The following is a 21,833-nucleotide window of genomic DNA, read 5'->3' as shown; positions in this document are numbered from 1 at the left end:
AAATCAGTTTTGGATGGGCAAACTGAAAAATGAGACAAAATATTAACCACTCCAATCTAAAGATTTTTGGTGGAACAGATGTCGTTTCCAGATTAAAAATGTGATGAATCAATACCTAATTTGATACTGACCTTGTACATTTTATTATTTTCTCTGGGAAATAAGATTGCTATTTCCAAGTGAGTTGTAGGAAAATTGGAAAATATCTGTAAATGAGCAGCTTTTTTTCAAACAAAATAAGTCACATGCAGAAAGATTCCAGTATGAACTTTACTGATTAATTTTACTCTAAATGCTATAAAAATGATGTTTTAAAATTCTGTGTCTTTTTATTTTTGTGTGGAAATTTAAGATGTTACATAAAACATAATTCTAAGTCTCAAATGGGTAAACAGACTGTCATTGTCTTACTAGTCAAAGAATTACAAACAGTGAAGACACAGCACTTGGACAATAAGAGAAGATCAACTATCAATTATTCCTAAAGAAATGTTGTCTTTTAGTTACAAAGTAATGACAGAGTAACCAAACTTTGATAATCATGATTCTATCAGAATATGTTTCAAAAAAGGAAATGTATAATGATAACAGTTGTACAGCATGGTTAATATAATGATGTCACTTAATTACACACATGAAATGGTTGAAATGGTACATATTTGGTTATATACTTCACTACAATAAAACTTTATGAAAAAATTAAAATTCAGTGCTGAAAATATTTAATTAGCTACCAAAAGCTAAAACTATCATTTTGGCTAAAAAAAAGTCCTATTCTTCTTGTTGATTACTGCTGAGCTGAGCATGACTTAGAGTGACCCTACAAACAAAAGGCCTGAAGACTTTCTATAACTACCAACATTTATAGAGTTTCCAGAGGCATGTTGTTTAGGAAGCAGATGCCACTACTGCTTCCAAACTTCATAAACTGGGCGCTCCAAACACTGTCCACCATGGATAACCGTTAAGGCATTTGAAACCCAAATGGCACAAGGTTCGGCACACAGCAACCCCAGGTTACCTCAGTACAGCATTTTAAGAGTGCTGTACCACTTAAAAGAATGTTCCTCCAAAATATAATAAAAACCAACATTAAATATAAAGGTCCTCCCTGAGGTCTTGTCGACTCTAGACATGAGGCTTAAATAAAAAACAACCAATATAGTATGTTGCTGTTATGTGCTGTTGAGTCGCCTGTGATGTATAGTGACCCTGTGTACAGCAGCTCTGAACCCCTCCCTGTCCCGAGCCAGTCTCACTAACTCTGACACACCAACCCCCACTGCGCCAGATACTGTATCGGTCCATCTCTTCCAGGGTTTTCCTCTCCTGCACTGTCCCTCTACCCTCCCAAGCATGATGTCCTTCTCCAAGGACCAGTCTCTCCTGGCCATGTGCCCACAGTATGTGAGGCAGCGCTTCATAATCCTAGCCTCCAAAGAGAGACTTGGTTTCACCCTCTCCAAAGCTGAATAATAAACTATTATTGGACGATGACATCTACTTAGAATGAGAAAAACAAATCATGCAAAAAATCTGAAATACTATTTTCTTTCCAAGGAATTATTAAGATCACAAGATCAACATGTCAATAGTTTAAACTATATTTAAAAAAAAAATCTAGGAAAACTATTATGTGTGTTCTAAGAAAAAGCCTGGAAGACAAAAACAAATGTTCCCTCTCAGCGACCAGAGGCAGCAGGATCTCTCAGGAGCAAACTCACCTTTGTGCAAACAACCAGGACTGGAATGCCCAAGTTATGCGTGAGCGTATCCGCGCCCAGAGGTAAAACCACACTCTCGTCTCGGTCTTCCTGGGACATGGTGTTTCTTCTCTGAGGGGAAGCTGGGAATTCTTCTCCTGGCTCTACGTATTCCTGGAAGTCTCTAATGACTGAAAATCAAAGAATTTAATACATAGTTCAGAGAACAGCTTTATTTAAGTAGATCTAATTCTCTGCCATTGTCTAAACATACACTTCACTTATTTTGGAATAAGAGAAGAAAAACAGACTGGGAAGTGTCCCTCGGGGACAGGACAGACACTGGACCCACACTGAGTGTCAGGAGACACAGGACAGCTCTGGGGGGCTATGCAGGGGAGCTCTGACCAGGCTTGATCCAGTCTGTGCAAGTCAAGCTGCTTTTGTGCTTCAACTTCATAAAAGGCTGAATTAGAAGAAAAGAAAGCAAGTTCTAAACAAAGCCCTGTCCCCTTCCCAAATAACTAATAATAATTTAAAACAGTTCTGGATTTTTAATATGAGAACTTCTGAGTCAGGTCTCTTTATTTCTGCCAAGGAGCCCTGATGGCAGTGATTAAAGTACGTGGCTCACAGGTCAGCAGTTTGAGGCCACAGGAAACCATGCGAAAAGATGAGACAGTCTGTTTCTGGAAAGATCTTGAGCCTTAGAAACTCTCTGGGCGGTTCTACTCTGACCTGCTCAGTTCTCATGGGCACAAACCACTGCCATCAGGTGGCTTTGGTTTTTTTTCCCTTTCTAGTGAGGTTCAATCTCAGACCATGTTCATTTTGTATCCCTGGTAGGAATTCTACTACCAATGTTAATAAAAGGTCAAATGTCTTTTCCAAGCTTGCTTGAAGCTTCACTTTAAAGAAGTAAAAGTAAACATGCATGTTGTAAGCGACCTTAATGGATACTCTGAACATAAATTATTCTAAGAATCTTAAGGAAATAATCAATGATAGGTACACACAAAGAAATATGCATTTAGCACCATTTATCATATTTAAAAGCAAAACAACAAATGTGAAAAGAATTTACATAATCCAAAGCATTGAATCAAAAAAAGGCATCTGAAGGAAACAAAAAATGTTCAGAGGGGAAGGCGAGGGAACCCAACAAAATCAACCCTGGCAAACGAAGGCCTAACTCCACCTTAGAAATGAAAAGGAATATACTGGGCGGGGGAACACAATTACTTTTAATTTCCACAATTAGAAAAAAGTCAATAACGCTGGGTCAGATCCTCTTGAGAATACGGAGACTGAGCTGTTTTGTGGGGGTGCCTTAAGCATCTTAAGCATGTGGGTCCTGAGCAGAGGAGTGTTTCCTCCAGGATCATGGGGCACACACCACAGCAGTGCTTTTAGCTACGACCTTCACATCAGCGGCTGCAAACAGTGGTTCTCAACCCTCAATAGGCACCAGAATCCGTCCCATCAACCCCAGGAGTTATAACCCAGGAGCTGGGGTGACGCATAGGAGGCTTCACTTCTGACAAGTTCTCATCTGATACTGGTGGTTGAGGAACCACACTGGAGAGCTACTGTTCTAGTATATAAACTTGGATAAAGAAGGGAAAATCTCACGGATGCTTTTTCAGTGAATTAGGACACATAATTTCTATTATTTCTTTCATGTAATTCCTGGGAATATAAATTTTTATCTAAAAATCATTTCAATTAAGAATAACAAAGTAACATTTCATCTGCATTATATATTTTTAAGCAGATACATCATTTGCAAATGAAAAGTACTCAGTAAAACTTTCAGATGTGACTAGCTCATAAAACTTGTTAAATATGAACCATATCCTTTTCATAGTATTCATGAAAATTTCCAATCCAAGGGCACACATAAAATAGAAAAATATAAATCTCCAAACTATGATAACCTCTTCATGCGTTAACATTCTAGCAGAAATATTTAATTTTTACAAGGCTGGTAAGATCACTTATCAAGAAATAAAGAGGTTAAAAAATGAACAGCTGAAGACACTAATTTTTGTTAACCCCAAAAACTTACTTTCCAAAATGAACACACATAGCTCTTTGGCACAGAGAACGCATACTTGTTTAAATATGCCTAACAGATATACATATTTTTATGTTAAAGCTATATTGAAATCTAGCACGCCAATACACTGAATTTCAAAGAGGTCATATTATGTTTCCTTTATGAAACGTTATTCATAGTTTAAAAAAAATGCCTAAATTTATTATTAGCAAAAGGTACTGTGTCTGAAATGTACGTTAATATTTCCAGATTACTCACGCTTCTGTTCCATTTCTTTCATCTCCTCAGGAGGAATTTTCAGTTTGTCAATATGTTCTCTAACAACACTTGCCCATTTCTGCAAAGAATCCAAGGCAGTCCAAGGCTTTGACATGTCAACAACCAGCATCACCAGGGTGTCCTTCAGAGAGACGGCTTCGAGGGAGAACTTGAGGAGGCCTTTGTGGTGCAGATCCCCGTCCAAGATCCAGACATTACATCTTGTCTGATCTGCAACAGACAAGAGAGAGTTACCAAGGCAACTGGATTGTGGGGTGGACTGGTTTTTTTCTTCCACCATCCAACTAACACTACTTGTTATTTTAGGGCATCTCCACAGGAGATGTCTACTGGCTTTGACAGGAACCAACTATTAGGTCACATCTACTAAAAATATTCCTGAAAATGATTTCATGCCAACCACAGCACCAGCATCCTCTACTTCATACCTCTCAATCCAATCCAGAGACCGCATAACATATTTATAGTCTTACCATCAGCAGATATAGTCTTACCATCAGCAGACAGGGTCATGCATATTCAAGATAATATATACAGAAAAGAGAAGACAAGTGATCTAGAGAAGAAAACGTGGCTGATCAGATGAGAAAAGCTGCGAGGAGATGACATTTTCACTTTAAAACTGAGAAGGGGAAAGGGAGTCAGTGCACACAAGCACACAGCATTTACAGTGTGCGTGCAGTATTACTTCACTTATGAAAAGAGAATGAAATATTCATTCATAATGAAACCAAAGCTGGACTACTCCAATATGTTTACAAGTATCATTCTAAATTTCAATCTCAAACAAATAAAAAAAAGCCTAAACAAAGTATTTCCTGAAAGACATGGCACAGCGGACCCCAGTGCAAACCAACAACGGTGAGTCAAAGAAAATCGTTTGCAGCAGCGCCAGCACAGCCTCGGGACCAGGCGGCTGCCTCCACGCACCGTCCCTGTCCTCATCGTGCACATTCAGGTACAGATACTCCAATCCTCTTCCTTTCTTGTATTCCTCTAGGCCTTGCATTTTTCTTATTAAACTTGTTTTCCCAGCTCCATCTTCACCTGAAAGCACAAGAAAACAGGGTGGAAATAGGTTTTCAATTATAATATGGATTAGTTAGCATGATGTCTGGTATCTAGAGGAAAGCCAACTGGAGTGACTGTTAATCAAAAAGGTGGCAGATAATGAGAGTCGTGGAGTCCACCGCCACCAGGATTCACCGAGCCTCTGCTCTTCTTGTTAAATCACATTTCACACTACCTATCACAGGCAGCTTCCTCTGTGGGTATTTTTCAGGATCTGGGTCCACAGCAAATGGTTTTGTATTCAACTCTCAATCCAACAATGCAGTTTAAACGCATCATTGTGTTGCATGAGAAAGGCCTGGCACTATGCCTCTGGAAATTCAACCCAATTCACTGCTGTGGCATCCGCACCGACACACACCTGGGTTGCCAAGGCTGTAACTTACAAGGGAGGAGAGTGCTCATCTTTCTCCCTCCCGGGCACTGGTGGTCGCTTCAAACCACCAGGGACGTGTCATCTTTGGGTTAGCAGTTAAGATCTCCATGGACTCGCCAGAGAGAGAAAGAGTGTAAGGCCAAGTGGGAAATTATAGCTACTGCAGAGAGAGAGAGAGAGAGAGAGAGAGAGAGAGTGTGTGTGTGTGTGTGTGTAAAGCCAAGTGGGAAATGACAGCTACTGCATGTTCCATCCAGATTTTATCCTCGTTTACCTTATGAGGAATAAGATTCTCTTCCCTTTTGGCTTTCAGTATAAAGAATTTCAGAAAAAGAGGTTGTTGTGTTTTTTTTTTTAAATTGGCCAAGACCAGTCGAGAACATCAAGTATTTATTGAGCACCCCACCACGCTCGACTGCCCTCCTAGTGTGCCTCTGCAGCCTCCCATGTTTTTTGCAGCCCCTCCTGTGAGGCAGGAGCTGGTGTCAGCCCCATTCTGCAGGTGAGGAGCCTGAGGCACAGAGAGGTCAGAAAAAGACTCTTTAATTCAGTTGAAGTGGGCCAATGTACACTCATGGACCAATCTCATCGGGGACCATCCTGAAGGTTCGACAGGACTGATTAGGGCAGAGAATTGTGACTGCAGCATTAATAACAGGAAGCTACTGAAGGAAGGGCGAAAAGTCCCATACATGCATGACGATCACAAATATTCATGCTCCACGTACAACCTGAAAAACCCAACAAAAGGTCGATTCCAACTCCATGGAAATGTCAACGGAGAGATGCAAGTCGCTAGGATGCTGAATAGGCTTTAGTGGAGTTTCCAGGGTAAGACTAGGAAGAAAGGCCTGGCGGTCAAGTTCTGAAAAGCAGCCAGTGAAGAAAACCCTGAGGATCACACCATCGGAGGCAGACTGTGAGGTGGTCCCAGGGTGGGGACTAGGCTACTCTGCTGTGCATGAGACTGTGATGGGTGTCAACACCAATAGAAGCAAAAGAAAGGAACACATCAGGAAGCCTGCCCTAATTCAAGAGTCTGGCTTTGCCTGGACATAGAAAGGCCTTTCCTGAGAAGGCAACTGACACTAGGCCAAATTTTGCAAAGTTAATGGAGCATGGAGTTAGTCATTCTAGCTGGCAAGGAAAACATGCAAGGAAAAGAGGCCTGAGGGGAAGCTTTGGGGAAGGACAAATAAGGCATGAGGAGGTAAGGAAACAGAGGGTGAGAACGTAAAGGGAAGGGCAATCACTGAAGGGTGTTTCACACCAGGACTAGTGAGGCGTTATCCTAAAGATGGTGGAGTTTAGGCATTCTGGAAAGATCACTGGAGAAGTGTGGAAGACTGACTGACTGGGTTGAACCTGGGAGTAAGGAAGACTGGACAGTGAACTATTTACATGACTAGAGGAAGAAACAAGGCCTGAACCAAGGCACCAGCAGTGGGGCTTGTGGACAGATGGCTGAGCTGACCGGGGGATGACACAGCACAGATAGGGTGGACTCCTTCCCACTTAAAGCAGGCACCTCATTTCAAATCACCACCTCAGACCTTCTCGGCTTATTTTCCTCCAGTGAACTTCTAACACAAAGTGTATGTAACTATTTCCCTTTCCCCCTCCCAAAAGCATGATGTAGGGAACAGGAATTTTTGTCTGGGTTTCCCCCCCCCCTATAATTATATTTTATTAATTTTCATAAACATTTACAGAGATTTTGGGTTTCCATTCATTCATTGTTGCACTATTCGAATTTTTGTCTGTTTTGTTCAATGTTGTTATGTGTTCTCAGTGCGTAGAAAGTAGCTGTTACTAAAGTCCTTATTAAGTTTGTTCCTTTCATGGTAAAATACATATATTCCTAAACACCCCACAGGAAAGTCACCAGCAACTTTGTCTTAAATAACAAGTCCGGCTGACTCAATCACAGCACAGCAGGACCTGCGTGAAGGACACACGTTTTGTCCCCAGATCCACTCAGGAAGGAGACTTGATGTGGGAGTTGGCCTGTTTTGCCACCCTCCTACCCCTACTGGAAAACAGAGATCTCACTGCCATCGCTAAAGGAGGGCTACAAGTGCAGACTGTGGCCTGAGGTCCCTGTCACGCTGGAGACGTGATGCGTGGTGGCCACAGCAGGGGCAGCAGCCCTAGGGGGTGACTTGAGACAGTGCCGTGCTGCCAGTCTCCTCCCTGTCTAAGCTCCGTGATTAAGCTGGGCAACTTCCTTTAAGTGGTGGGCACATTCCTAACGTTCTGGTTTTACCTGAAAGGTCAGAAAAAGACATTTTACTGTACTGATAATTTCTTTTTTACTGGACTTTTAAATGATAATAATTCTATCTTAACATTCAGAACCTATGGATTTTAGGCCAAATTTTAGGACACTTTAACTTGAAAAAGAGCATACTGTCAACGACATACGAGATAGGAACGCCCTTCCTACTCTGCGCCCTAGAAATCTCTCACCTCTGGAATCCGGTTAGAAGTGGTCATGTTGAGAACAAAGGGTGTTTCATAAACAGGCGCTGCAGTTAATAAATGAGGCCGCTCACCAAAAGGTAGTTCAGCCCTTCAGCCGCTCCACGCACGGCCGACGCAGCAGTCTGCTTTTGCGGAGAGCTACAGCTTGGGGTCTGCAGACAGATCTACAGCCTCGGAAACTGGGGCACTTCAGTCTATCTGCAGGGGCACGCCGAGTGGGGCTCGACTTGAGGGCAGAGGGATTTCTGAGGCGCCCAAGTGGCATTCCCCAGGCTTAAATCTGAGGAAACTTGAGGCAGGCTACCATCACAGAAGCTGGTGGGAGCAGGACAGGAACCCGTCTCCCAAGAGAACCCAAGCCCACTTAGCTCTCAGGCACAAATGGAATGAGAAGAAACAGTCTTCATCTTAAAAGTAACAGTGCTTGGCATAGAGAAGGTTCTCGAAAAAGCTAAGTACTGTGCTTACTCAAACAAAATATTTTGGGGAGGCAAAGTTCTATCACCTACTCTCCTCCTCCTCTGCCATCTGTCATTCTTAGAAGTCAGAGTTGGTTGAATACAGAATCTTCCTTTTACACTGATTTTAAGCCTTTCCTTCTTGTCACTGGTGGTTTTAAACCTCCATTGTAATTACTATTTTCTGTAGTTTTAACTTTCTCCACATCTAAATTCATTCCTACACAATTTGGCTTGATGGCAAACGTGGACATATGGAAATAGATCTACTTCAAAAGTCTTAAAGGTCAATGAAGAAAAAGGTCTTATAAACAAACAAAAAAAAAATTTTTTTAACCTATTTCAAGGATGCCGAAAGACAAATTGGTGCCTTTGAACTATGGTGGTAGAGAAGTGTACGGAATATCCCGTGGACTGTCAAAAGAACAAATAAGTGTCTTGAAGAGGGTGCAGCCAGTCTGCTCCTTGGAGGCACAGACCATAAAGCTTCATCTTACATACTTCAGGCATGTTATCAGGAGAGACTATTCCTTGGAGATAAGACATCATGCTTGGAAAGATAAGGGCACGACAAAGGAAAGACCCTCAACCAGGTGGATACAGTGACTGGCAATGGGCTTCACCTGATGGCACCTGACAACAACTACTTCTTTTGTTGCTGTTTTGTTTCTTTTATAACAACAACTATTTTAAGGAATCTTACTGGAGGTTATTTTTTAAAAAAATGTAGCTATGATCTATTTATGAATGTCAACCTTTCAGTATATTATATGTGAGAATGTTATCCTTGTATTTTTTTTTATTATTTTTGTGTGTGTACCATCAAATCGGATCTGACTGGTACAGGAGGGGACTGTCCCTCCTTCTCCAGCACAGCATCTGGTGGATTTCAACCTATCCTTGTATGTCTTTGTGTGAAAACTTTTATTAACCTAGTCCTGTCCCCCAAATTCTCATCTTTTCCCCTATGTCACTCCCTAAGTTTATGGGTTATTGTTGCTAGTGGTCTCTGTTAATTCCCATTTATAATGACCCAGGTGTACAGAGCAGGAATGCCCCCAGGATATTCAAGGAAGTAGATGGGATGACCAGATCTATCACCCAAGGAGCTCTGGTGTGGGTCCAACCTATCAATCTTTTTTATTATAATTGAGTGCTTAATTGTTTGCACCACCCAAGGACTCCATTAAATTCCCATTATTCTCAGATTCATTTCCATCATAAAGCAAACAAGATGCTGAAATAATATCATAATGAACATCCTTCCTAAAACCCTTTGCTATTCCAGTTAACACTATGCAAAGGTAGTATTTAAAGGAAAATGTTTGATACAACTTATCTTGAAATGCATCAAGAAAATGGATCACATTTTGATACACACATATGTATAAAAGCAAAGAGCTAAATATTAACTGCAGACTCTAGGTTGGGCAGGTAAGTATGTATCAACTTTTCTGTCCATGTTTGAAATGCTTCCTAAGTCAGAAAGAGGCCCCTCTGGAACTCTGCTCTCCTGCAGCAGTTGGGTTTTGTTGCTATGTGTGCTGTCCAGCTAAAACCGACTCAAAGCTGACCTTCCAGCTGGTTTCCAGAGGCTGTAATGGGACAGGAGACCGTCCATGTCTCCCGTTGCTGTGAGGTAAACTGCAATGGTCACAGCCACTTACAAAGGTCCCTCGTCTTTTCCTGCCTTTCTCTCACCATGTCCACTCTCACTTCCCTCCCATATGCTAGTTCTTCAGAGCTGTCAAGGGGTGTTACTCCTCCCCAACTCAATCTTCACATGTTGTCACTTCTCTCTGGGATCATCCTTCCCCTACCTCACTTATGAGAACTCTGGCTCACTCTCCTGCTCTGAACTGTTTCCAAAAGGATGCTTTCTTTGACTGTCTCCGTCTAGTTTTGTTACCTCTTTTTTGTACTCCCAACAGCACACTCTAAGGATGCACAGTGTACCAGCTTACTTGTCTATATCTTCTGATAGACTTGAAGGCGTCAAGTCTGACCCCCTTCAGAGAACAACCATTCCTTGAGCAGGTTCCCTTTAACAAGTAAGCAGGCTATAAAGCCCTTGCTTGGTAAGGAGATTATGACAAGAAATTGTCCTATTATCTAACAGCCTGCTTGCTCACCAGAATCAGAAACAGCACCCTATGCAGTAAAGATCCTTTAGTCTTTAAACCAACATTCCCATTTTTTAGGCACAGTCTCTATTTTTATAACTGTACCTCTTCCGTAAAAGCTTGTTTTGCACAGGAGTCCACAATTAAGGTTGCATAGTGGAATGTACTTGGGGTGGTGGGAGGGGTGCGGGGAGATTGTGTACCAGGGAAGGAATATTTGTTTTACTTTTGAAAGAAAGGAGCGAACTGGGGTGGGGGGAGGGATGGGGGGGAGAGAAGTGCAGCAATGAATGAATGGAAATCCAAAATCTCTGTAAATGCTCATTAAAATTAAAAAAAAAAAAAAAGCCTGTTTTGGTGTTGTCGTGTGTCACTGAGTTGCTTGCAACTCACAGTGACCCTGTGTCCTGAAAATGGCTCTATATTGTCCCAACTTTACTGTCTCTGAAACACCTACCCCCATTACCGCAGTCACTCAATCAATCCATCTCATCGATGGTCTTCCTTTCTTTCTCTGTCCCTCCATCCTCCCAAGCATGATGTCACTCTCTCTCCAAGGACTAGTCCCTCCTTGCAACATACCCAATGTATGCCTAACGAACCCTCAGAATCCTTGCCTCCAAGGAGCAGCCTGGTTTCACCCTCTTTAGGTTGAACCTGTTTGTTCTCCTGGCAGTCCATGGTATATTCAAAACTTTTCTTCAGCACCACAGCTCAAAGTACTGACCAGAAATGATTCAAAGAATTATTTATATTTATAAATAATCAAGTGGCATCTCTCATATCAGATACAGTAATTTTGTAAACTCAAAATGAATACCTCCTCCACTAAATTTAGAAAAATGTTATCCAATCTTAGATTGTCTCCAGAAACTCTATGAACAGTACTCAGGTCTTTCGTTCATAGGGTGGTTTTAAGCCATCTGCAACTCAAACAGCATCTAACAACAACAACAACCTTATCACAAGCTGAAAACCACATTTTGAAAGTATTAAAATACCAACCAAGATCCCTTTGCCGCTGGTGTACTGTGTGTGCACTTGGAGAGGATAAAATGCTTAATTCAGCGTGTCTAACCTCTGGTAGCCCAGAGAAGAACTGCAATGTCAGTGGAGAATGATGGATATACTATGGACTGTCAAAAGAACAAACTGATCTATCTTGGTACACAAGACTGAAAAAATCATCTCGCTATCTTCCAAAGTTGTAAGAAAGCTTTAAATCTCAGCTCCTTGGCCTCCGGCTGGCAGTGAAACAGACATACCATCTTTAAGCCTGCCAGCCAAATAGTTAATGATCTGTAAATACACACTTATATGAGTAAAGAGTTCCTGTTTAAACAAAGAAGAAAGCAGAGTAAAGAACGCTTACATTTAAAAAAAAAAATTCATGCATTATACATGTTCTTCCCTCCGTGTCCCAACCTCTAAACTTACATTTTTATGCGGCACTCATTCACTCCCTGCTCACCCAGCTGACTCTCCGCCGGCTTTCTATGGCTGTACGTCCGAGGGAAGGAGACTGTCCATCTGTCTCCAGAGCCGACAATGATGCGGTGCACAGTCTCTGAGTTAACATCCTGCCTCTCTACCAACCATGCCACCAATCTCAAAGGTGTTTTAAAAACAAAAACTCTCAGGGCAAAGACCACTTTAAAATTACCTTCACACCCAACATGTATCATTCAGTTTGTCAAACTGTGGTGGCTGGCATGTTGCTGTGATGCTGAAAGCTGTGCCCATATATATGATGGACAGATTTCTGCATAGTTTCTAGTCCAAGACTAAGAAGAAAGTCCTGGAAATCCATCATCATCATCACCACCATCATCATCAAGATTAGCCAGTTAAAACCTTAGGGGGAGCAGCAGAACACCGTCTGGTAATACGGTGCCTCCTCAAAGGCGTCAGTTGTTAACGATGGAGACGGAGCAAGGGACCTTTGTCTACTGATGTAGTTCAACTCAAAACGAGGAGAAATCGCTGTGTAAACCATCAGTAACCAGATAATGGAATGCATGAGGCAAGTAAACCTTCAATATGGGTTATATCTTAACATAAAGAAAACAAAAATCTTCACAGCTTCCCAATAAGCAACGTTATAAATGGGAAAAAAAAAACCTGAAATTTTATCAATTCTCTAATACTTTTCTGTGGTTAAAACTAGGCTTTGGCATGCACAGCCATGTTTATCACAGCTTTGTTTACAATAGCAAAGAGTTGGAAGCAACCTAAGTGCCCATCAACAAACAAATGGTTAGAGAAGCTGTGGTATATTCACCCAATGGAATACTATGCCGCATTGAAAAACAAGGAATTCATGCAATATTATTCAAGATGGGTGACCCTGGAGGACATTATGCTGAGTGAAGTATCTCAGTCACAAAGGGACAAATACTGCATAGTACCACTGTTGTAGAATGGGACTGACATCAGGGTTGGGGTAAGACTGAGAAAAAACTGGATAAATTATGTATACTGTATTGAAACAGATGAGGGAAAGAACATATTAAAGGCAATATATGATTGGGTATTATGGTTAGCACAGGAGTCCAGAAGTAAGGTTGCATAGAGAAGTGTACTCGTTGCAGGGAGTGGGGGTGGATGGGGGAATTGTGTACCAAAGAAGGAATTTTTCTTTTTTCTTTTCAAAGAGAGGAGCGACCTGGAGTGGAGGGGTGGGCAGGGAGAAAAGTGCAGCAATGAATGAATGGAAATCCAAAATCTCTATAAGTGTTCATTAAAATGGATAAAAAAAAACAAACAAACAAACAAAGAAAAAAAAACCTGACCCTGCCAAGGATTTCCGTTCACTGGATCCACAATCAATGTCCACAGAGGCAGAACTTGAGAAATCAAATGAAAGCAACCACTACCAGCTCTTCTGACCAGAAAAGAATGAAGGGCATTAAGAAAGCCAAGAAGACTGGGTGGTCTGATACACTAGCAGAACCTCCAAGACTACCTCAAGGCAAATGCCAACTCTGAGCTGAAGCTACTTCCAGAGATGACCTCTCAGCTAAATTACCGGCTGGTCCATAAAATAAGCACTACAAACTGGGTGGGTGGGTGGGGGGTGGAGCATATGCTCTTCAGAACCGTCAGCTCAAAGAGACCCACAGGGCAGCATCTGTCCTGAGCACCGAGGGCCTGGAAGAGAGTGAAGTGGCTGTATGACAACAGAGCCGCATGGACATGGGAAAGGAGCTAGCACTGCCCGAGTCACAATCAACACACACGACAATGTGCCTATCATCCAATGAACAGAAACATTTGCTGTATAAACATCAATGAAGAGAACAAAAAAAGAAGACATAAAGTGAGCTATTACATAAATCTGCAAAAGATCACTCCAAAATATTAAAAGGCAAAGGTAGCACTTTCAGGACTAAGGTGCCCCCAACCTTAGCTACAGTACATTCAATTACCTTATATGTGTGTGAGGAGCCTCGGCGCTATTCTATATAACGTACTGGGGCTGTTAATAGAAAGGTCAGCGGTTTGAAGCTACTGGCCGCTCCTCAAGAGATAAGCAGCTTTGGAAACCCGATGAGGACTGTGTGACAGTCTGGGTACACAAAGCTGAAAAACTTATAAGGAAGACCAAAGAACTGATGAACTTGGATCATGGCATTGGTGAAGAATAATGAATATACCACGGGTTGTCTAAAGAACAAATGTATCTATCTTATAAGTGCGGCCAGAACGTACCTTACTAGAAAGGCTGGATAAACCTCATGTTACAGGATGAGCCAGACCCTGGAGAAGGACATAATCTTTGGTGTAAAGCAGAGGGTCAGAGAAGGTGGTGATGAATGCAAGAAGGAAGGGCAATGTGGCAGGTCGCTGACTCATACCTGAAGAAGTGAAGGTCAGATGGTGACAAGCCAGGTGGAAGGTCCTGATCAAGCCAATAACAAAACAACTTTGCAGAATGTGTGTACGTCTGTCTGTCTGTCTGTCTGTCTCTATTTCAGGTTGCATCCCAGAGGACAATCTCTTAACTGATGGGCTGTTTATGGCCGATCTCCTCATGTAGTTAAGGTGATGATATTAGTTCTCATCACGGGAATGATTAGATCCTAAGAGCTAAACCAGAGACCACGGGCAGCCAAGTTGATCCACAGCGTTACCCACCACAAGCTACAGCTGAGGGCTCAAATATACAACTGGGAGGGAGGCTGCTCTGCTGTGCGCAGGACTGCTTTCAACAGCTATTTTGGACTTTACACGGTCTCATTAGAGCATCTATTTGTGCCCTTCACCCCTCATTAACACTTTAAATAAATAAAAACCATTTCTAGCTAGAAGGTCATTAAAAAGTAGTTCATGAACAGAATCCTTTTTCTACGTGCTCAACCAAAGAAGGAAGTTTGTGGATCTGGTGGCTGTGAAATTCTCCACAGCAAATAACCCTGTTCTCTCAATGACTGTCTGATGTTGCTAATTCTGTGAACCACGTACAGGACTCAAGCACGTCACAGAACTTCTGTTCACCATGAATAACGGACACTAAGGCTCACTTACCATTCTAAATCCAAAAGGAAATCACTTACCATTCTAAATCCAAAAGGAAAATCCCTCCTCTGAATTTCCTGTCATGGAAGGCTGAGGCATGTTCTCTTATCTCTCCACTACCGTATGCCCACTGCCTGCTGAGATTTGACTGGCATTTCTATACCTCTGCTGGATAAGCACGGCAGAAGGAATTTCAGCTTGCCAAGTCCCTTCCTCATCCAAATGAGAAATCAACATCGTAAAGGTTTATCATTTTTATTTGGCCTTATGTGATGGAAATAAACTTGTCGTATCCTATCGGATTGTAAGACTCAGAAAGAGATCCTTGACAGCCGATTTTTCCCAAAGTAAATGTGTCTTCTGATCTTTCTGACTGCTGCTTCCCTGGGTACTATGGGTCCAACTGAAGTTAAACCCTGGATAATGTCTTTTCTCCATCTATCCTGATTACTGGACCAGTAGTAATGACTACACTGAAAGCTCGACGTAGTCTTTCATCTTCTTCAGAAAGCACTTCAAGTCCTCTTCATTTTCAGCAAGCAAAGTTATGTCATCTGCGTACCAGAGACTGCTGATGAATCTTTCTCCAATCCTGATGCCACATTCTCCTTCATATAATTCAGCTTCTTGATTATTTGCTCAGCATTTGGACTGAATAAATTTGGAGAAAGGACACAATCCTGACACACAGCTTACCTAATTTTAAACCATTCCGTATTCCTTGTTCTGTTTCAACGTTTCTTTGTTCATGTCCAAGTGTTCAAGAGCTCAATTAAGTGTTCTGGAATTCCCATTTTTCTCAATTCATTCATCATTTGTTACATTAGTTTAAAGGCTAAAACGCATCTGATTTAAGCCATACTATTTTCAGTTGCTTCACATCCATGTGAAAGTTTGAAAATTAAGAGACCTAACAATTAATGTCTTTGAATTGTGGTGCTGGCAAAGAGTACTGAATATATCACAAAAGACCAAAATAACAAAAAATCCATGCCAGAAAAAATAGCGCCAGAGGGCTCCTCAGAGGCCAAGATGGGAGAGTGTCTCCCAGATGGGCACGTTGTCAGCAAGGGCCAGTCCCTGGAAAAGGACGCCATGCTTAGCAAAGTGGGCAGTCAGAAGAAGACCTTCAGCAAGATGCACTGCCATGGCGGCTCGAGCACAGGGGCACCTGAGGATGGGAAAGGACCGGGCAAGGCTTAGACCTGCTGTGCAGAGGGTCGCTGTAACCTGGAGTCAATTTGACAGCACGCTGCAAGAACCACCATTTCTCTGAAAGCTCTGTAACAAGCTGCAGGTTCTTCCCAGGAACTCTCTCTCAGCCCAGATCTCCTGCGGCGGCCTTCTGTATCTCATCTGTGCATCACCTGGAGGACCGGGGAGGGAGCTGGAGATCTGCTCCTCACCTCACCCAGGGCTTGTCCTCTTCAGGTGGCTTCTCCTCCCTGGGTAGGCGTAAGGAGGCTGGTGGCTCAGGAGCAGGAGGTGCCCCCTGGATGAGTGTAAGCAAACGCTCACGTGTACCTGTCCAAGGTTACACCTTTCCATACGGGGAATGAAGGGGTGATCAGACACTGTGTACACTGTAATCAATGACACGGAACAAGAGGTGCGTTACTGAGGGGGACCTGGGTGGGGGGAGCTAAGGAAAGGTTTACAGACAGAGATAGGGAGGGAGAGAGAAGGGAACAGAGACCAGTGGCTGGATGGCTGGGGTGAAGGGAAAGGCAAGGAACAGTGATTATCTGTATCTTACAATAAACAGCACCAATCAATTGTAATTAATTTTGTTATAAAACAAAATGTATATGGAGGAGTAAATAAAAATTAACTTTAAAAAATACTGCAAACTTCCAATACATCACAGGTGCCTACCCAGAAGAAAGGTGATGCCCTTTTTTTATACAATGCCCCACTATTTATCAATTTGCATATTGCTGTGTGGGTTTTTTTTCCTCCTTTGCATATTGCTGTTTTGTGAGAAGCTGTTAACAATTTTACAGCTGAGGCTTTTGAACTACACAGTTTAACTAGCACTGAAAACCAGGTTTGTCTAAATCCAAAGTGGTCCTTTTCATCCAACATTTACTGGGTGCTTAGTATCTGCTCACACTGTATTCTACAAACCAGGAACATATCTTTAAACTGGCATCCGTGTTCATAATAAAACTGATACTCACAACAAACTAAAGCAAAAGCCCACAAACTCAGCACACAAGCCTAACCTGGGGTGTCTCCTGCTTTTGTAAATAAAATTTTGCTGAAATACCACTGTATTCATGCCTTTTTATACTGTGTACACTCGTTTGGGGGCCACAAAGATAAGAGTTCATTATCTGTAACTGGGACAGCATAGCTCACAACGCCTAATTGGAAAGAAGCTTGCTCCCATTAGATACTGTATCTGATTAATATATGGTAATTAAAATTATAAAACAAAATATCTATGAATGACTGTATGAAAAACCAGTATGATGTGTAAACCTTCACTGAAACAACAAAATTTCATAATAATCACATAAACCAAAGTGCGAGCCATTACAAGACACAACTCTTAAGAAATACTGTACATTTATTTTTACTAGTAACTTAACAAACATGCAATAATTTTGTATTAAACCTTTGAAAATCACCATTTACAATACCGTACAACCTGTGTACAAGAAAACCTTTCAGAGCTGAACTTTCTTGGACGGCCTCATTTTTCCAGGTCTCCAAAGTTTTCCAGTTATGACTGGGTGCAGGCTTCACTTTTCTATCACTCTCTTTGGAAGGAAATATTTGAGTTCTCCTCCTCTGACAGGTTTATGCCTTACACAGGTTCTGGTATTTGTAGGGTTTATCACATTTAATAGCATTCAATTCTTTGCACGTTATTCACATACTTCAAGTAGTAAAAAATGTTTTCAAACAGATGAGAGAGAGAACAGTTTAAAAGCTATATATGATTGAGTATTATGGTTATGACAAGAGTCCAGAATGAAGGTTGCACAGTGGAGTGTACTGGGGAGGGGGGACACTGTATAACAATGAAAGAATTTTTCTTTTACTTTTCAAAGACAATAGCGAACTGGGGGGAAAGGAGTGGGCAGGGAGAAAAGTGCAACAATGAATGAATGGAAATCCAAAAATCTCTGTAAATGTTCATTAAAATGAATTTTTAAAAATTTTTAAAAAAATTTTCCCACTAGTCATGGAACCCTGATGATCTTTAATTCCAACTCCTTACACAATTCATTGTTTCAGACTGAACAATCCAATTACTTTTAAAGCCAGCCCTTACACAGAAAGTCAACCACTCTCTCGACAGTTACTAGTTATCACGTCTTCTAGCTCCACTGTGTAGATCTTGAGGTCCCATACATGCGATAACTTGTGTAACAGACTGTCTTCATTCTTAAGAGATTCTTTTAAACACACTTCCTTACGACGCTCAGCCAATGAGGGACCTTTCTGGTGCACACAACCACGGGCTGGTGCGTTCTGGAAGCAAACACAATGTAGACTCTGGATTTCTTCCTAGGCTGATCAAACGACCTACATCTACAAGGAAGCACTTTATCAACTTAAATCCAACTGCAACTGTCTTCGAAAATGTTTTAATAACTCACAAATTTTAGAATCACATAAAAAACTACAGAATGTCAGCTCAAACAGGATCTCATAGAGCAATAAATCCAAACAGTTTCATTTACAGGTAAGAAACACTAGGTTGAACTCGCTTGTCATAGAGCCAACTGAATGAGTGGGTACATGCTGGGAAATCTGGAGGATGGCTGTCTGGCCAAAGGATTGGAAAAGGTCCCTGTCTGTCCCCATTCCCAAGAAAGGTGATACAACAGAGTGTGGAATCGAGCAATATCATTAATATCACATGCAAGCAAAATACTGCTGAAGATCATTCAAGAGCGGCTAGAGCAGTACATAGACAGGGAACTGCCAGAAGTTCAAGTAGGATTTAGCAGATGCCATGGTACCATTAGTATCTTTCTGATGTCAGATGGATCCTGGCTCAAAGAAAAGGAATAACTGAAGAAATGTCTATTTGTGCTTTATTGACTATGCAAAGGCATTTGATTATGTGGATCATAACAAGTTATGGCTAACACTGACAAGAATGGGAATTCCACAGCACAGAACTGTGCTCATGAAAAACCAAGAGTTTGCTGAGTGAACAGAGCAAGGGAACACCACATGGTTTAAAGTTAAGAAGGGAGTGTGCCAAGATTGTATTCTCTCTCCATACCTATCCAATCAGCATGCTGGGCAAATTATGCAAGAAGCTGGACTTTATGAGGAGGAATGTGGCATCAGGATTGGAGGGAGACTCAATAACCTGTGTTAGGAAGATGACACAATCTTGCTTGTTGAAAGTGAGGAAGACTTGAAGGACTTATTGCAGAAGATCAACAAACATAGCTTTCAATATGGATTGCAGCTCAATGTCAAGGAAAAAAGGTTCTTACCATTGGACAAATAGTTAGCACTGTGTTAGATGGAGAAAAGACTGAAACAGTCAACAACTTCATCTTGGATCCACGATTAACACATTTGGTATCAGCAGTCAGTAAATCAAAAGACATATTGCACAAGGAAAGTCTGTAGTTAGGGACAATTCCAAACTATTGAGGAGTAATGATACCAGTTTGAGGACTGAGATGCATCTGATTGAGGCAATGGTCTTTCTGATCATTTACAATGTATCTGAGAGCAGGATGAAAGAAGAAAAGCTGATGTCTTTGAGTTGTGGTGTTGGAGAAAAGCACTGAACATCCCATGGACGGCCAAAAGAACAAACAGATACGTCGTGGAGAGGATGTAGCCAGAGTGCACTTTGGAGGCAAGAATGATGAGGCTTCACCTCACATACTTTGGGCATGTTGCGAGGGGGGGCTATTCCTTGGAGAGAGACATGATGTTCAGAAAGGTAGAGTTCGGCAAAGGAAAGGAAGACCCTCAACCAGGTGGACTGACACGGTGTCTGCTGCAATGGGCTCTTGGTTGTCAGAAGTGTGAGGATGTTCAGTGTGACTATTGAAAGGTTAGGTTTTATTGCTATCATTGTGTTGAGTTCTTTTTGGTGTTGTTGCTAGTTACTTTAGACCATGGAGCTTTCTGTGGTATATCTGTAAGAAGGACATCTCTGAGTTTCTCCTGCAGTGCTGGTCTTGTTTTTACAAACTCTCTTAGGTTTTGCTTTTCTGGGAATATCTTGATCTGTCCTTCATATTTGATGGATAATTTTGCTGGGTACAGTATTCTTGGTTGACAGTTGTATTCTCTGAGTGTTTGATATATGTCCTTCCATTCCCTTCTTGCCTGCATGGTTTCTGCTGAGAAATCGGCACTTAATCTTATCTGTTCTCCCTTATAGGTTACTCTTTGTTTCTCCCTTGCTGCTTTCAGGATTCTCTCCTTATCCTTAGTTCTGGCAAATTTAACTATGATATGCCTTGATGTTTTTCTTTTGGGGTCGAATCTATATGGTGTTCGCTGAGCTTCCTGAATATATATTCTCTCATTCTTCATTATGTCTGGGAAGTTTTCCTCTAGTAATTCTTCCACAACTTTTTCAGTGCCTTTACTTGCTTCTTCCTTTTCTGGGATTCCAATGATGCGCATGTTATTTTTCTTGATGTTGTCCCACATTATTCTTAGTTTTTCTTCTTTTTTGAGTCTGCTTTTTGCTCTAGCAGATCAGTGGTGACAATTTTGTCTTCGATTTCACTGAGTCTGTGTTCCATCTCATCAACTCTGCTCATATGTCCCTCCATCATGTTGACAGCCTCTGAAACGCTGGAGCCATCCCCTTTTCCTTATGACTCAGGGTGAAGTCTCTCTCAGGGAGGAGTGATAGGGAATGGCAAAGGACACACTGACAAAGAAGATTAATCAGAACTGGCTTTGACAAGCACTGTGGCATTTGGACAAGAACAAACTGGGAGGAGGGTAGAGAGAATAGTGCAACAAGGAATGAATGGAAACCCAAAATCTCTGTAAATGTTTATGAAAATTAATAAAATATAGAAAAAAAAAAGAAGTGTGAGGATGGCTCAGCATAGAACAGGGTTCAGATCTTTTGTTTACAGGATTGCTAGGAGTCATGCTCAACTCGACGGCTCCTAACACTACCATCAACAACTGAATGGGTTCTGACTCAGGGCGATGCCACGAGTTATAGGGTAGAATTGCTCCCCAGGTTTTCTTTGTATATTCTTGATGGAATCAAAATATTCCACACCTTTCTTCCAAGGTGTTGTAGGTGTCAGGGGTGTGTATGTATGTGTGTGTGTGTGTGTGTGTGTGTACATGCAGAAGACAGAGAACCACAAACTTTTAGATCAGTATATGTGCATGCCCTTTCTCTCTCTGCTTTTCAGAGTCAAGTCATAAGTGGCCCTCTAGCAGGCCTGGAAGCTGTACATGGCACTTGAGGAGACCGCTCACCTTTCTCCCTGGGAGCCATCATGTATCCAAACCATGACAGAGGCATCGTTAGCAACACAACTCCCTGCAGACTAGGTCACCAGAGCAGAGAGCACTAGGTTTACATGTCTCTCAATGATCAAAATCTAGAAAATGATACAGATATACAAGGATCTACAGTGATACAGAAGGATCCTTGGTGATATACTGCATTAATGCATCGGGCTGCTAACTGAAGGATCAACAACTCAAATACACCAGCCACTCAGAGAGAGAAAAGATGAACATCCCCTAAAACTTGATAGGGGCAATGACAGGAGTCAGAATCAACAGCAG

At 41.7% G+C, this 21,833-nt stretch overlaps 1 protein-coding gene across 1 annotated transcript in view; it reads right to left on the bottom strand.

The window, feature by feature from the left end:
• Positions 1 to 21,833, bottom strand: part of DYNC1LI1 (dynein, cytoplasmic 1, light intermediate chain 1) — a 37,119-nt gene that overhangs the window by 10,035 nt on the left and 5,251 nt on the right. Inside the window, exons 3-5 of the mRNA XM_006890621.1 lie at positions 4,972 to 5,088; positions 4,021 to 4,251; positions 1,725 to 1,894 (exon numbers count right to left, since the gene is read on the bottom strand). Of these exons, the coding sequence (XP_006890683.1) occupies positions 1,725 to 1,894; positions 4,021 to 4,251; positions 4,972 to 5,088 (518 nt within the window). The remainder of the gene's footprint in view (positions 1 to 1,724; positions 1,895 to 4,020; positions 4,252 to 4,971; positions 5,089 to 21,833) is intronic.

The sequence above is a fragment of the Elephantulus edwardii genome, unplaced genomic scaffold (assembly GCF_000299155.1).
Source record: "Elephantulus edwardii isolate Elephantulus edwardi_28Jun2011 unplaced genomic scaffold, EleEdw1.0 scaffold00091, whole genome shotgun sequence".
NCBI classification, from domain to species: domain Eukaryota; kingdom Metazoa; phylum Chordata; class Mammalia; order Macroscelidea; family Macroscelididae; genus Elephantulus; species Elephantulus edwardii.
The sequence above is the reverse complement of the archived record's forward strand: the minus strand, read 5'-3'. Positions and strand labels throughout refer to the sequence as shown.